We start from the raw sequence: 17,253 nt of genomic DNA, 5'->3' as shown, positions 1-17,253 counted from the left end.
CACTAGGGGTCAGGCTGTACAATATGTTGGACACTTTTGTTGGACTCTTGACTAGTCAATGCAAAGCTATTATATTTGTACACTTTGTATAGCGTAATTGCCACTGATACTTCGGTCAATTCTTGTAACCAGCATAGCGAATGCTTCTTTAACGTTAATAATATTTTTAAAATAAATTACTGTACGTAGCAAATCGTGATTGTCTGAAGTACGGTTATACTGACAGGCCCCATGATGATAAATTTGTGGTTTCACTGTTAACCGACCATAATAAGTTTGACACTGCCCGCTTGAGTTGATCATTTTCCACCACTCACTGTATTTCTTTTTATTGTATCCAAAGCGACATCAAAATCACAGCCACTCAGATCTGATAACTCTGTATTATACCAAAATTGGTGCCGGGTTGTCGTTTGGTTTTTTTGAAGCGCAAATTTACATTCAAGTGAGCCACCTAACAACAAGTGACCACATTCAGGTGCATCTCAATTATTTAGAACATAGTAGAAAAGTCCATTTATTTTAGGAGCTGAATTCAGTACATGACACTCATTATACAGATTCATTAAACACAAAGGAACCGAATTTTCAGAAGGCCAATTCCTCTCTTAATACCTCCTTTTAAAATTATGCTGAATCAAATGTTTTCAAAGATATAATCAAAATTAAAAATAATAAAATCCCAACATTAAGTGAATCTATATACAGCGATAGCTATTTCACATTTTCCATTTTATTGAGATGCACTCATAAATGTGAATAAATATAAGGGAATGGACACAAGAGTGTCAAAGCGAGAACACAATTATGATGTCACACAGATACAAAGGTGCACGAAGTGAGTCTTCTTGCATTGTAAGAAACTTTCAAAGTCAAGACCCCCATAGTGGCTTGAGCATCCCCCGACGCCTCCAAAAGAAGCAGTCACTGTGATGGCCTTTGAGAAAAGTGCAGTAAAAGTGGACACTTTGGTCTTTGCAGTCAAGAGCCGTTCGGATTTGGTCACGAGCAGCCATCATGAATCCTTCATGGAGTTTTTTTCCAATTCAAAAAATGTGCTCCAAATAATTCAATTGATGGGCTTTGTCACAGATTGCCATCACGTTTTCACCCTGGTCAAACTAATAGTTACCAAATACCCGAGAAAAAAAAAAAGAAGAAAACTCACTCTTTGGCTGTTGGTTCCTGATCTAATTTTTGTTTTTGTTTCATATTCAAAGAATCCTACATAATGGCATCCTAACTTTTGAAGAAAGACATTTTGTCATGAAGTTACCTGATTGTGTGAAACGTTACAAACGTATTGAAGTTATGCTGAAAGTGCCTACATGCTCCTCCAACCTCCCATCATTTCTTTTTTTTTTTTTTTTTTTTAAATGGGGATATCTCAAAGATAAGGTTTTACGCAGCAAAGCCAGAGACAGTCGATATAAGTTAACACGGACAGAGGAGACAATGTCTCGTAAGTCTGAATATAACTTTCTAATCCATTTGTCAGCTGCCACTGTATATAACGACCAGTCAAAAAAAAAAAAAAAAAGAGGACATTTTTTTAACACCTCTGAGTGGCGGCACACTAACACATGTGGAGTTGAGGGGGAGTTACCTGCTGCTTTGTGCGCAGAATGCTTCCCAATTAGTGAGTCTGTTGGCTAGACCAGACTCCCGGGCCAGCACACCACAGTCAGCGTCACTTTATTCTTCTGCAGCTTGAGCATTGGGATGAGCGACGAGTTGTTCATGCCCACCGTCGTGGCGCCGTTCACCGCCACAATCTCATCGCCGCACCTGGAAGACAAATGTGAGATTGAACGGACTACAGCAGGGATGTCTTCTCTTACACTTCAGGAGCCGTGCAGCACTATGTCCCCTCAAGACTGACAGCTTGTATGTTATTTTTAGAAAATAAAGAGTGAATGCCTTCAGGATAAAATATGACTGTTTTGTTAAAAATGGATAGCTGTAATGATTCGGTGCAGAAGGAAGTGGTCGCCCACAAAGGTGCGGTTGCATGCAGGTTCATTTCAGCTTCTTTTTATTTATTGCATATCGCGGCACTATGGACTTTGGGAGAGAGAGAGTTTGAGAATACAAGATGTAACCACAATTTTTTCTTTAGTTTTATCTCGTTTGCTTTTGTGAAGTATTAAAAGCCTTTTTGGTGGGATGGTCAGCTTGAGCACACTTTGATATGAACGACTTGCTGACCGTGTTTTTACTATATTTGATCAATGACACTGTAATAAATTGCAATTTTTTTAGCGCATTGAAATAGCAACTGAACATGATTTTTGGGTGGTGGTGGTGGTGGTGTTGATGTTGGTGTGCAACGATATATGATAGCATTATGGACATTATGTTTCGTGGAAACTCAAACAATATGGCTTTTTTTTTTTTTTCCAAGTTATTTTGGAGATACGAGTATTTTGCTCACCAGTGACATAAAATGTCATTTGACAAAGTTGGTTGCATAATACTAATTAAACCAGAGTTACATCACATAAACTAACAATTTAAAAAGGTCCCAAGTCAGGCCCTGAGGTTTATAAAAAAAAAAAGAAAAAAAAAAAGGATAATAGCCTCAGCTTGAACATACTTTAGGCGGCCATCAAAGTGAGCGGGTGTGCCGGGTACGATGGTCTTGATGAAGAAAGGCTGCTGGCCGTGAGTCTCCTCGTAGCCTCCGACAATGCTGAAGCCCCAGCTCTCATTGTTGCTCTTCTGCAGGACGATGTCCCGACACCAGTGCATGTGGCTGACATCGACAAAGGCAATGTTAGCGCTCCAAATATACGTCTTATAATGTGGAATTTAAAATGAATATTTGCATTAAAACAAACACAAAAAAAGGCCTTTTTTTTATTTATTTTTTTATTGCTGTACCTCGGTAAGCCCAGCCATCTTATCCACAGCGGCGTCCAGTTGTAAGCGTCTTCCCGTGCGTCCTCTAAGCCGTCAGACCTGTCGTTGCCGCCGCCGGCCTCGGCGTCCTCCTGCGATTCTTCCGAAATGGTCTGGATGACACGTAGCGCCACCTGCGGCTGAGCGGCCTGCGCCTTCAGCGTGGAAACGGCCTCGCTGTACGTCAGTTGCGTCAGGTCAACGCCGTTGATGTTCAGCAGGACATCCCCTGTGGGCGCACAGACAATTAAGAACAGAACTCCTGTGTGAAGTAATTGATGCGCCTAGGTAGCTGAGGAGTTTCCACAGCAAAAAAGCAAAAGGGTGGATTTATAAGTAGTGAAGAAACAGTGGCATGTGTGCACCTCGTTTGATGGTGCCGTCTCGATGCAGGCATCCAATAGGCTGCACGCTGGTGATGTAGACGGGCAGGCGGCTTCGGCAGTCTCTTCCGCCGGCAATGGTGATTCCCAGAGAAAGACGAGGGTCCTTCTTCAGGCTCACCGTCTTCTCCTGACTGGAAAAGCCACCGGGAGGGTCCTGTATGATTGCACAACCACATTTTATTTTGATGGCATTTGCTGGCAGGGGCAAACTAATTAAGAGATCTATCTGTGGGTCGTTTCAGCCATTTCAGCTAACATTCGTGGAGTGGTGCCGCTAATCGCAACTGCCCTAATTGAAAAGCCCGGGGCAGTAACAAATGTGGAACTTGCGAAATGGAGGCGACGTGCGAGCTCCCACACTGGTGTCTCGTAATGGAAAAGACGTGTGGAAAGCGACAGCTCCCGGCAGCCTCCTGGCTGCGCTCCGCAGACTGTAAACCGTGGCAAGGGAAGCTCGGGGGAGGCGGCGAAGCTTCTTCCTCCACCCGGCGGGGGGTCCCCCACCCCCAGCAAGACGAAAAGGCTCCACTCGGCAGGCGAAAGCTAACTGTTATCCACTTTGATCCTCTGCCACCCAAAGAAAGAAGGGCCCAAAAAACAACAAGGCAGCGGCCCCGCGGTGGCAGACTGAGCAGCACCCCGGGCCTTTTGATCAGGACAGAAGGAGGCCCTCCACGTCCGCTTTCATCTCAGCGCCGTGAAGCAGGTGTCTGCTCTCAAAGCTTTGCACCCCCAGCTGGGGGGCTGCTATTCTTCCTGGATGGAAGAACCGAGTGGCACGTCACAATTACACTGTGTAAACACCAGCGATGTCCTGTTTGAGGATGCTACCGCAGGAAGACGGACGTACACGCTCAAGCCATTTCGAAGCGGGATGATGGAGAAAACATTTCGAGTTGTGGAGCAATGAGGTGTTGCCGTACTTTTAAAGCAAACAGTACGTCGACATTGGCCGAACGGGAAACCTTTTCCTCTCAAGGCAATTAGCTGCACTAGCACTGTGTAGCACAATTGGGATGCCGTTGAGAGAGTCAAGATAAAAATAAGCATAAAAAAACGGTGATGTCCAGATTGGGACTCCTTCAATGTTTCATTAAAAAACAGTCCTTGTGTGAGTTTCATCCCAGCTACAGTCACATTTTTGGGATGTCAAAAATCAGAAAGTGTGTCCCCCTCTTTACACAAACTGCACACGTGTAAAATGTGTGCAGTGTGAGGGTTAAACGTTTGAAGATGGCTCGGGTGATGTGCAGAAACATGTTCTGCCGTACCTTCATGTAGGTGGAGCGCCGCCTGAAGTACTGCGGCTCAGGCACCCTCCTGGCCCCTCGGCCTTGTGGTCCTCCTTCGTCTTGAGTCTCTGCTTGCCTCAAGACTACAAAGTTGACACGCACCTCGCTGGCCTGTGAAACAAAACACCAGATGTTTTGTCTTAAAGGGCAAGCAAACCTCCAGAATTTACAAGTGTAGTCTGCTCAGCAGACTAATGAGAGACCCCAACTTTTTGATGCGATCTGACATTTAGGAACGCCATGAACAATGAAGCAGAGAAAAAACTATACCTGTATGATTTGGGCGGCACTCTCAGGTGTACCGTGCCTCAAGTCCTGTCCATTGATGGCTAAAACTTTGTCATTGTTCTTCAGTTTGCCGTCCTTGGCTGCCAACCCTCCCGACAGCAGGTCCAGGATGAAGACGCCGCTTTCGTCCGATTTGCGGATTAGCTTTATGCCAAGCGGTTCGGAGCGCTGACTCTTGGTCAGCGTCACTTGCAGTACAGTGCCAGGGTTATGAGCGGAGGTGGCGTTCCCGTGGGCGCTGCCGGACACGGCTGGGTGCTGATCGGGGCGCGTCTCCCTCGGTTTGAAACCTTTCTCCTGCATGACGGTGAGCCTGACGAGGGAAGGCTGGCGCAGCACAGCGACGGCCCGAGCGTGAGGGACGGACGCCAGACTGATGTCATTCACCTGCAAAAATCATACAGAGCACAAGATTTTTTTTTTTAGGAAACTCAAATATTGCCATTTTTGTTTTTACACTGTTTTCCCTCTGGATTATAAAATAAAACATTTACATAAATAGACCACCATGGTGAAGATGCAACGCTATTTAAGATTTTGTCAATCACTAACACTGGAGACAAGTCGACCTGAGGTGCTCATGGCTGCTGGTGGCAACCACGCCTTGTTGCCATGGAGATCAAACCAGTTTATCTTGAATATCTGTTTTCACATTCCCTGCTGGAAAGAAGTGTGTTTACAAAACTGAGGGGAATGTGTGGAAGAGTATCATACTCCGAGGGATTGACTCCAATAAGTACATACACGCTATTCTAAGTTTAAACGTTATTTAGACTTTGGGGAAGAAAAAAAACTTGTTTTTCCCCTCAATGGAGATATTAAGTCATTAATACAACCTTCACATTGTTAATGTGTTAAAATTAAACAAAAATCAGTTTGTTTGAAGAAAGAAAAAAAAAAAAAAAAACATTTTCACTAGTACGAATTATTTTGATGTGATGGTGAAACACTTGATACTGGCTCTGTCACCTCCAAGATGTGGTCTCCGGGCGCCAGTCGGGCGTCACGAGCCGCTTGAGAGTCACGTACAATCTCCTGGATGACGATGTTGCCCAGCGGCGTGTCTTTGCCGCCGACGATGCGCAGGCCCAGCTCTTCATCTGCCTCCTCCCTGAAGAGCTCCACCACATTGGACTCGGACACCAGGCTGGAGCGCAACGGCGTGTTGTCTGGCGAAGAGAGTACCACAACTGTCATCAAACAACTTCCCTACATTTGTCCATTTTAAAAAGTGTTTCTTGCTCAAAACAATTCTCAATTAAGATGCAATATTGTCCATATTTGTACTTCCGGCTGAGCCGCTCTGTGCAGTCAATCTGTTTTTAATTGATCTTACAATATTGAAATTTACTGAGATGCAACTGAGATTGAGTGCACGCCCTTTGAGAAGTAATTTCTGTTCTCATTTCTTCCAAAAAGCAAGAACAAATATCCACTGAGGATATTCAATGTTAGCTATCTAATCTGTGTATGCATTTATGTTAGGCACTACTGTGTACAGCGGTTCTTATCCCTGCAGCATGTCAATGATAAAAATACAAAGGTCCTATGTTTCTACCGCTGCCTGTATTGAAGCACGAGGAGGTATAAGACCTCTGGTTGTATGACATAACGCTGTGGCAATATATAAAAAAAAAAAGACACACGTGGTGTTTGGCTTTTGCGGTGTAGCGATACAGTGAGGACAGTGAGGAGGACTTCCACGTGTAGAAACTCAGATCACACTAAACTGATAGACGCTGTTTACCTAGTTTCTACTCTTTCCACTTCCTATGAAAAAAAAAAACATTTTGGATGTTGTCTTGACTCAACACTATACTATATATATATATATATTTTTTTTTAAAACAGGCAAAGTTTAATTTAGAGTTGCACGCCTTGATGTATGCCATACAGGCATGCACAAGAAGAAGAGGCACAGATGGCCCACAACTAAATTCCAATACCAGCCGTCCCCAGAAAGCAAAAATAAAATATCGTGTGCTTCACAGCGTATGTTGCTACTCCATGTGTCTATAACATCTACACTTATTTTCGTTAGTCTGTCTATGGCATTTTGGATTGTATGTTGGTATGAGGCAAAACTGACCCAAAATTAAATAATTTGGCATATGAATGTTTACAATCAATGCTTATTTCTGTTAGTTTCTCATTTCTTGACACAGTAAGAGAATGAAAACTAATACTAAGAGATTTAAAAGGTGAGATTGAACGGAGTTCATTTGTTGTATTCAATGTAATTCAGGGCAGACTTGCAAGAAGCTGCTGGTGATTTTCCAGTGTCTGGTTAAAACAGCTGTAATCTGCGGCGTGTTCCTGCAACTATGCTAATGATTCACCCGTGGCAGACTTAGGACTCAACAATCAGCAATTCTTCTGCGTCTACAATCACTCCCCACAGACGAGGGAAGGGCCCACGGGCGTGATCATTTCTTTTCATCTCGGCTAAACATTAGCCAATCACCATGAGGGTGGGACCGATAGATACACTAGGAGCTTCTTAATGACAAATGACTCCATACCATCCTCACTTTCTTCGTAGGCGGGGTTAATGAGTCCGGGGTCGGTCAGATCTCTGGTGGCGCTGCGCGGTGGAGTTTCTGAATGTTTAGCGTCAGCAGACAACTCGCCGTCGCCTTTGCGTCCCTTCAGTTCGTTCCATGAGGGCCTCTTTCTTTTCTCCGCTTCGTCCCGGAGTCTCCTGAAAGCGGGGCATCTGGGCAAAAACAGAATAACATCAGGGAGAAGCGATGATGGATCACTGGCTTTTACAAGACGTTTAAGTGCATTACAGGCAGGGAGTCCACCCGAGTACGGAAAGCTGTTCCAGCATTTTTCCATATCCTTGACAGCCACCTTAAGGTTATTTGTCCTTACTTGGTTGTCAACAAATGTGTTCATTTGTCTTACAAGTTTGGACAATGAGCGTAGGAGTAGCCTAGGTTATTGAATAAATTCTCTAACAACGTCATGGAAAGGCATTTATTGGTTATATTTGATAAGGAGGTTAACAACTAAAATAAAATTTAAAAAAATGTATTGTCTGAACAAAAGAATCTGTTTGTAGCATTACAAAGACATGATGAATCTCCTCGAAATAATGTCTGACTAGTAAGTGTACTTTAAGCTGGTTATGAGGGATATGGAAGAAATGCTCAAACTACTTTGCATACTTTAGCGTGCTCGTTCCTCATGGCTGAACTTTGCCCCCTCTGGTTATTTGCGCAGAGCGGGCGGGCCGCTGCCTGCCAACCACAACAGGCTACGTCATCGTGGCCGACCTCGGACATGAGAAGCACCTCGCTGACCATGTGGATAACAAAGAGACTGATTTACAGCACGCCTCAAACTTTTTACATGTCTGAAGGGAAAGTGTCTATGGTGGTTATGTGACACAATCAAATCAATGATCGCATATTTTTACGATGCGCATACACCGGTCTTCTGTTAATGATTAGTCAGTATTCTATAATGTGGGGCCGAATGGGATACTTTTGATAACAAACTTACATAATAGTCGGTACAGTGCAGCCATCAACCGGTTAGCTCATCACTGAACCACAACATTTGACTTTCTGATTTCTGGAATCAATGTCCACACAGCGACGTTGCCAGGCAACCAGCAGAAAGAGTCAAGGAAGTTAGTGTTCCCCAACTGAGAAGCCGTGTGGCTCATAACTATCCCAGGATTAAATGCATGCATTTAAATGTGTGACTTTGGACATGCTAGAGGAGAAAGATTAGCCTTGTTCTTTGTCTTTTTGCTAAATTACAAGGACAGCGAGGCTTTAGCTGAATATTAACTGACAAATCTCACTGAAACATTGGGGGGGGAAAAGTGTCTTTGTGCACTTTGTTAGACTTTATCCCATTTGGTTATTGTTTGCCATGATCTTATACTAGGTTATCATTTACACGACCCAAGCAGACTGCAACTATTCCACACTTTCCCTGGTTCTGTGCAGAACTTTGCACTCTTGTGCTGGAAGAATCTCTTTAAGGGAACTTGAGGTATTTAGGGCCTCTACGAGTCACACTGTTTATTATTTTTGTTCAGACTAAGGAATGGCCTTTTAGGGCCCCGGCATGGCTGAAAATGCACTAATTTCTTCAAGCGTCCTGCAACGGAAAACCGTGAGACTTTATCTGGTTTCGAGGCTCCACATAAAATATATAGTATTGCATTACTTACTGTTTTTATTTTTTTTAACTATACGTTAATCAAATCTAGGTAAACAAGTCTTCTCTGATGCCAGACTTTAAACGGGAAACATTACTTTACTTCATGAGAGTTCAGTTCTAGAACAAATTAAGTCTGTCGGTTTGTCAACCGGGGTTCCATCGTGACTATTCCAATCGATGCATTTTTGGGTTTTTATGGTGACATATCAAAGAAGCTTGAGGAGTGGTACCTATTGTGCAGATGAGGTTGAAGTTCACAGCGTTGCATCTGCTGCTGGCATTCTGCATAGTAAGGACACATGACAGCCAGCTTGTCCAGCAGGTTCCTGACCAACAGGGTGGACTGCCGACATTGGTGCAGCTGCAGCCGCTGGCGGTCCACGGGGCAGAAGTCCTTATCTTTCAAGAAACTGCCCAGACATTCAAAGCAGTAGGTGTGTCCACAAGGGGTGTCCATAGGCCTGATGAGGGGCTGCAGACAAATGTGGCACACGAGCTCGTCGTCCACATCATCGAGATACTCGTACAGGTGGCTTTCCTGGCCCTCGTGCTGCTGCCCGCACTCCTTGCAGAGCCTCGCCCAGGACAAGCCTGCAGTTTTGTTTTCTGTTGTAGACATTGTCCCTCCGGAGTCCTCCAAAACGGTGTGTGTGTTCAAGTAAAGGCAAATCCACTTAGGCGGTCAGCGTGCGATAAAGGTCTGACCGTGTTGCCTCCATCTTCTGCGGACAGAGGAACACAGTGAGGCGGTTAAAGAGAGACTCCCCAGTTAAAGAGTGACTCCCGCTCAAGACGGCCACAGGAAATGACAAATCAACCGAGCGATAGCAACATGGCAGCAAACTGCAGCTGCTTCCTCTCAGCGGGCTTCCTGAGGGACAAAAGGAATTCTCATTTCAGCTAAAAAAAAAAAAATGCTCCATATTCCACAAGAGGAGCTAACTAGAAATCAAATTTTTGCTAACACTGAGGGAACAAAGACACGATGCTACAAGATTGTGAGAAGTTTGTATGAAGACGGCAGCAGTGGAGGTCCTGTCACTAATGGCTCCTTGCACCCTATCACTATTGGTCTTGGTCTTTGTGCACAACTTAATCGCCTTAAATTCTCCCTCGGAAGAAGAATGCTGAATAGGAACACATTCTTGGAACAAACATCTGACCTCCTAGAACACATACTGTACTTGGCCTGTCATGGAATTCACAAGACTGTATGTCTCTATACAACATGTGGTCGACAGCATTGGGATTTGGGACACAAATAAATAAATAAATGAATAAATAAATAAATAAATAAATAAAGCAGCCCGCCTCAGTGTAATACCATGTTGTGCCACAACAAGGTGGGCAGCAGCACTGAGCTCTACTGAAATGGATGATGTCGTTCTCATGTAATTCTGTATCACGTTTTGGCATTTAAATGTTGAAGTAGCAGTTGATGACTTGGAATGCCCAATTACATCCATTAAGCAATGTTATCTTTAGCAATTAGCAATGCTAATTTTCATTAGCCTATCCATGGCTGTTTCACATTCACATACGCTTGTGGAGTTTCAAAAACAATGTTTTAGCTAAACATTTTGGTGCTTAAAGTGTTCACTGTACTGTACTTGTCAGATAACACACAAAGTGCAAGTAGCAATAGGCTAGGTGGGAACAGACTCGGATAAATTCAGTGCGGATAACCTGGAACAGAGATTGCAAGCTAAACCGCCTCTCAGGAAAAAACATCAGTGACCTCACAAATGTTTGTAAGGATAACAAAACTTTCCCACGGAAAACATTCCTCACATCTTTTAGAGTCTTCCCAAAACAACGACGAAATTGTTGGATCCAATTAATATTTTTACTTTCACTCCTTGGAGGGATTAAAGACAGCTGTCCAAATACCTGCGGACCTCCATTCCAACAGCGGCGACGAAACATGAATTTGTACATGTCGGACTGCGCCGGGGGTCGCGGGTGAGCTACATACCAGCTGACTCCAGGCTAACGTGAACTGGTCACCTGAATTGACCACCAGCCAATCACAATCATTATTTGCATGGAAAACATGTTTTGACTTTAAATGTAAAACAAATTCTTACACTACTCAACAAACTAGGTTTGTAACCTTGAACCCATTTATCGTACGTTGGGATCGTTGTAAACTAAAGATCTTGTGTCCCATCAAAACATACAAATACATTCAACTACTCATGAATTCCATATTATGAGCATAAGGACTGATAAGGTTGCTGGCTTTAGTTCAACTTGGAAGCAGAATGTTGCTTTGTTATTTGTTCAGACTTGCTCACACTGGCAAGAAACCTCTACCTGGAGTTTTCTCTCTCTCTCTCCGACTCGTCTTGAAGACCCCCCCCCCACCATCACCCCCCCCCCCCCAAGTGTTATTATCCTCGTATTGTACTCACCAGAGATATGATCACCGATGTGGAGCGGTGGGCAGTCAAAGCACGCAAACACGAGACTTGAACCTAGCAGCTGCGTCCAGCCTCAATGAAACCAGAGCCCTGCCTCCCCTGCACACCGTCACGATAATGTCTGGGCGTGCATGTCAGTGTGTGTGTGTGTGTAAGCATACTTGTGTGCTGCACAGGCGTAAGGAATGCGATGGTGATTTGGTGTAACTAGGCAGAGCGGAGCTCGGGCCGAGAGCAAAGTGTTCCCCTTGTCAGTGGCCGTAAGTAATGTGTGTGTTGGACGGAGGTCTGCTGATGTTGCACTTTCTCAGGTGAAGTATACGGAATGACTGATTGCAAACAAACGTCTGATTGTCGCACGCTGTGGCTTTGCTCTTTTTTTTTTTTTTTTTTTGCCCACTTGGTAGAAGTGATACCTTGTCTTGTAATGGATACTGTTCATGGATCCTGTGACATGCACACATGAAGACACAAACAGTACAGGTACGGTGAACCTGTGTTTATCGACGTTCCTTGAACTTCGCCCTTGAGCACAAAAAAAACTTGTTATCATATATTAATGTTTTGTTAGACCAGGTTGGTAAATAAACTTATGAAATGAATGAAAAAAAATAGTTTTTAAATTGTGGCAATGATGAGCCCTTTATAAACAGACGTATGTAAGAGACTTCAAATTAATTCTTACCCCTGTTCTCTCTCGTTGTCAAGAATTGGGAGAGGAAATGTGATGATCTTCAGTTTAAAATAAAGAAATAGCATCGTTCCATCTGCTTATTTGTACGGACAAACTCATACTGGCAGTTAATAAGTGACACGCGCACCACGTGACACCGTCAAGGTGATGCCATGGTCATGTCGTTCTCTTAAGATGATGTCAAAAAGAATGTCGTGAGGAGAGCCTCAACGGACCTCAAGCAGATGCATCAACCCTGAACCGCTTATCCCAAACTCCTGAAGTTCAGGACAAAATATAAAGGTGAACATTCTCAACTTTGACAACAGCTCATATTTTCAAGGGGGAGGGGCTTACCGAGGACTGACCTTTACTGACAGCATGTCAGCAAAGCTCCACTATCGCTACTATGAACACGCTACATCACAAAATCATGATAATCATTTTCAGAATACATTAGAACACAATCTGCCATTTTTTCACTCCATTTGTCTACTTGCCAGAGATGTCGATTAGAAATCTTGCTTTCTATTGCAGCTACTCTTCGCAAGCACACTTTACATGTCCTTCCTCTACCTAGTCGCGGTACGCCAAATATGGTCAAAAGAGCTTACTTTTACGATGAGAGGAAAAGTCTTACAACTCGCACCAACAACGGGCATGGGAGGAGTCGTGTCACTTGGCAAAAAAACCCCCAAAAAACCAGCATGTATTGCTCATGGAAAGCTTTAGTACTTTTGAAAATGTGACTTTCAAATCTACCTGCCCGTGCCTAATCAGAAACAGAAGTTGCTCATAAAAGTGCTGTTTCTCAGAAATGTCTCATAAAAAAGGGCAAAAACTTTTCAAGCAACAGAAAACATGAAAGCTGCCCCAATTTAAAGCAGGAAAAAAAAAAAAAGATATGGTTCCCAATGTTCCCAACAGCAAGAAAATTGTTTCTGTAAAACGTTGTTCATCTTCCTTCTCTGGCACCTTGTTCTATGTTCCTCAGAACACGTGACTGTTTTCGCCTCAAGTTGTTGTCTCGTGCCTTAACTAGCAAACGTCTTCTCCAATCCAAATGCCTTGCAAGTTGCAATCATGTGACACGGTAAGCTTTTCCCATTGCATGAAAGTGGGAGAACGTTGGTGGTCCCACAGTGTCCTTAGGTCTTACGAGGGATTACAAGTCTGGGCCCGACCATTTGCCATGATGACGTATACCAGTGAGTCACATGTCTCGCCACACCCTTGCAGAACTTAGGCGATGCCAACGCAGACGAATGATTTCACCCTACTGTCAGACAGGCGATGTGTCAACTTGGGTATTACCGGCAAAGGAAACTGCACATAATGGAAAGTTGATCGAACCAACGACGTAAGCATTTTAGAATTACACAATGAGGTGCAATGGACATTTCAGTTTCTTGCCATTCTATCAAAGCCGCAAAGACCCGTTAGTTTGTCTGTTTGGCAAGGCATTAATGCCTCTTTTACGAATACTTCAACATGGTAAACAATAATGCAGAGTCACTTCGGTTTACATTTACAGGTCTTACCAAAAAAAAACTACAATATGACATCTCGGACAGCACATTCATGTTTAGAAGATTTAAAATAAAGGCCCTCTTGTTACTCACTCATGATGTCAGGCTATTTATCAACAAAATGGATTTAATTCCAAAAAGAAGCCATTAAGTTGTACAATTGGATACACTTTAAGACTCTGATCTCACATTTATTATTGTTAACGTCAAAACAATCTAACATGCCAGAGTCATAAATTAGTTTTTTTAAAAAGGGTATACAGTAATCCCTCGTTTATCGCGGATACATTTCAAAAACCACCCACGATAAATGAAATCCGCGAAGAACGGTCACCAACAAGAAGTACTGGGCAGGCTAACGAGTTAGCGGAAAGACGCTAATTGGCAATCGTGCTAAGACGCGAAAACGGACTTCTAAAGAAATGTAAACAAACATTTGAAGCACTACTACACTATTCTAAAGGTTAGACACACGTTCCCTCAGTTTAGAAGTTTTATTTTGACTTTTAAATATTTTTTTAATATGAGAAAAAATCCGCGATGTAGTGAAGCAGCGATAAACGGAACGCGAAGTAGCGAGGGATCACTAAATATATATATATAGAGAGAGAGAGAGAGAGAGAGAGAGAGAGAGAGAGAGAGAGAGAGAGAGAGAGAGAGAGAGAGAGAGAGAGAGAGCGAGCGAGCGAGAGAGAGACTGTCTCTATATCACAGATTTTCAGCCATAAACTACAGGGAACTAGGATTTCACTGCATTTTGAACTTGAACCAGTAAACATTCCAAAAAGGCGCCATAAAAATCACAAACGTCGCAGCCATGTCATGACGTCAGAGGTTAACAGGTGTTTCTAGTCACTCTTCTTGAAAAGTCTTCAGCATCATTTGTTATTTTGTCGTTGACCAAATAGCTGCGACTGTGATACTCACACTTAGAAAACGTAATAAAACCATAAAGTTACCACAATTGGTCGTACCTGGACACAAAGGGTTCCAAAATGTCAGGCTGAACTTCCATGTCCTGCAGTAAAAAGTTCCTAAAATAAGACGTTTATGGCCCCTGTTTGTTTATCACCCGGCTCATAAATAACTCACTGTCCCCATGTCAACGCTGGCCTCGTTAATCTCAAATTAAATGTAACACAAGAGGTTAAACGAACCGAAAGGGCAAACGGTTCGGCGGTATCGACCAGCTTCTTTTCTTTGAGCAAAAGCTAAACCAACAAATTTGTCGAACCCCCCATCACGAATATTACCACTAATGGTGGTCTTTGTCTTTTCTACGTCAACAACATTCAATTTTCGTATCAGACCGAAACACGTCTTACCTGTAAAGTTTCCCCCCCCCTTCTCCTACCCGGAAATGGCGGCCAACACAAAGACGTCAATCTGATCTGTCAACGTGGGGTGACAAACGACGTCCAGAGATAGAATATCAACGTTCAGCGGGTTTTTCGTTATTATTTGGTTCGTCTCGCCGTCGGTGAAAGCCCCAACACGGCGTCTCAGGTGTAGTTGGACCTGCTCGGGGGTGGGGGAGGGAGTTTCCCACGTAACGTACTTTCGGTCCACGTCCACTGCAGGAAGAAAGGAAAGTGAAGGCAGGTGGAAAAACAACATGGCACACGGCTTTCTTTCCACTCTCCATCTACTCAAAAACACACGTCTCTGTTATTTTCTGCGTTAGGTTTGATGTTGCTATGTCCAGTCACGCATCCCCGTAAAAATATAATATTAATGTTTTAGGTTGTACTTGTTGGCGTTTCTGAAACATACTTATACTTACTAGGCCTGCAAGAATTGAATTTTGGTAGTAAATATCAAATAATATGCAAGAGTTGGGTATTACACGTGCTTTTGCACTTTCCAGAATGTTTCTTGTCATAATTTTGCATCACTGATGAGCTTCTTTTTTTTATTTTTATTTATTTTTTATTGCTGGCCTAAACGTTACCTGTGTGATCCTTGGGCAACTCTTTGGAGACATCCAACAATAGAGTCACTATAAATTCATTATTATTAGAGCCATCAATACTATACGGAATCGGAAAAGCTACCTAATAACATGACAAAAAGACAAATATGAATAAAAATACTCCACATTCACCAGAGATTTGGATTCGTAGCTGGATTCATTCAGTTTTGCTCAAACCAGAGGATGGGGAAATGCTGACATCATAGTGGGCCAGTTTGCTGACCTTGAGAGGACAAATTTTAAATTTAACTGGTTAAAGAAACAGTCCTATTGCTATTGCCGTTGAATTCATATGGGCCAGCACTACCGTTTGTGAAGGCTTTGGCAGAGAAAATTCCCATGGCAACGCATTGAGGCTAAAATCTGATTGGACACAAAAAGAAATGCATGTACTGGAAGCAGTGCAGCCAATAGAAATGCTAATAATTGAAGAGATCATATATACACAATAAGTACAATTTATTGGAATTTTTTGAAATAAAATTTAGCTTGTAACTAAGTCAGTGCTTCCTTTGGATCATTAGAAAAAGCCTTGCTGGGCCTGACTGCTCATCAGCTTTTAGCATGTCAACATTGAAATCAATAAGCCACTTATGACTTCCGCTTTGTGGCCTGACTTCCTGCACTTCTACGTATTGTCACCAGCGAGTGTCTGGTCCTGCGAGTTGGCATCAGCAAATGTCGCTTTGTCTTGGAGCTTTTCCTTCTATGGCTGTAAATCGTCAGGGGGGAACTGGCTTTCACAGAGAAGAGGTTTTATGGCACAAGGACTTCCCTTCCATTCTGCAGGGGGTACCGTACTTTACACCGTTCATGTCACAGTAGTCCCCCCCCCCAAATAAAAAGGTTTTCCTTAGAGCCATTTATTTAGAAAACTTACAGTTCTAAAATCAACCTAAATTACTGCGTTGTAAAATCGATTCCATGGTTGCTAAATCCAACTTTCATCATTTCAACTGCATCTCCTTAAAATGCTATTAAACTAGAAATGGGAAGTATTGAGGAAAAATGACAACGAATTTTAAGTATTGAGGAAAAATGACAACGAATTTTAATGTTGCATGTTGGTAAACGAAATGGTAAGAAATAGATGGTGTTTTATTATACCACAATATATGGAGTCTTTGTGCAAAGTGGCATATATAATCCTATTGTAAGTGATATATAATGACAGAAGGATAATATACAGTTAGTTTGGACACTGGTCGACTTCTAACAATTCTAAAGAAAAAAAAAAGCCAGGTCAAAGCTGTCAACATCCTATTTGTCATACAAGTGTAAAAAGAAGCTAACACTGGTTTTAGTCGAAGAAAAAGTTGCTGTTAGTCTTGTAAAACCCATAAAACACTCAACTTGACTTTACATTTTATCTATAGTGATTTTCTAAGGCTGTTTTTTAAGCAGGGCCACCTTTTAATAGTACTATATAAAATTAACGCAAGCTTTAAAATAGCCCAAAAAAAACAAATAAATCACATTTTGTGTTTGAGCGTCAGCTTTTATTATGAAATGTAGTGGTTTTACAGCAAACAAAACAGGGTTAACTACACGTTGACAGTATGTTGGCATGTAATAAATGTGCACAGCGGGTGAAATATGAGGCCTCA

The 17,253-nt window shown here is 42.7% G+C and overlaps 1 protein-coding gene across 4 annotated transcripts; it reads right to left on the bottom strand.

The window, feature by feature from the left end:
- Positions 1-290: 290 nt before the first annotated feature.
- Positions 291-15,288, bottom strand: lnx2b (ligand of numb-protein X 2b). 4 transcript variants are annotated; one of them, XR_005099084.1, is made up of 11 exons: positions 15,000-15,288; positions 9,280-9,771; positions 7,390-7,583; positions 5,837-6,036; positions 4,850-5,254; positions 4,559-4,690; positions 3,267-3,441; positions 2,884-3,130; positions 2,597-2,755; positions 1,601-1,788; positions 291-1,507 (listed from the first exon to the last, which is right to left on the bottom strand). XR_005099084.1 is itself a non-coding variant. In XM_037261648.1 (10 exons), exons 2-10 carry the CDS (start codon positions 9,666-9,668, stop codon positions 1,653-1,655), a joined length of 2,037 nt encoding a protein of 678 aa, XP_037117543.1. In that variant the 5' UTR covers positions 9,669-9,771; positions 15,000-15,288; the 3' UTR covers positions 1,557-1,652. The 4 variants fall into 4 exon arrangements, 3 of the variants coding, with proteins under 3 accessions (XP_037117543.1, XP_037117546.1, XP_037117545.1); XM_037261648.1 differs by lacking the exon at positions 291-1,507 and having other exon boundaries at positions 1,557-1,788; XM_037261651.1 differs by lacking the exon at positions 291-1,507 and having other exon boundaries at positions 1,557-1,788; positions 7,399-7,583.
- Positions 15,289-17,253: the final 1,965 nt, after the last annotated feature.

The sequence above is a fragment of the Syngnathus acus genome, chromosome 10 (assembly GCF_901709675.1).
Source record: "Syngnathus acus chromosome 10, fSynAcu1.2, whole genome shotgun sequence".
Classification (NCBI taxonomy): domain Eukaryota; kingdom Metazoa; phylum Chordata; class Actinopteri; order Syngnathiformes; family Syngnathidae; genus Syngnathus; species Syngnathus acus.
This window is presented reverse-complemented; position numbering and strand designations above follow the sequence as displayed.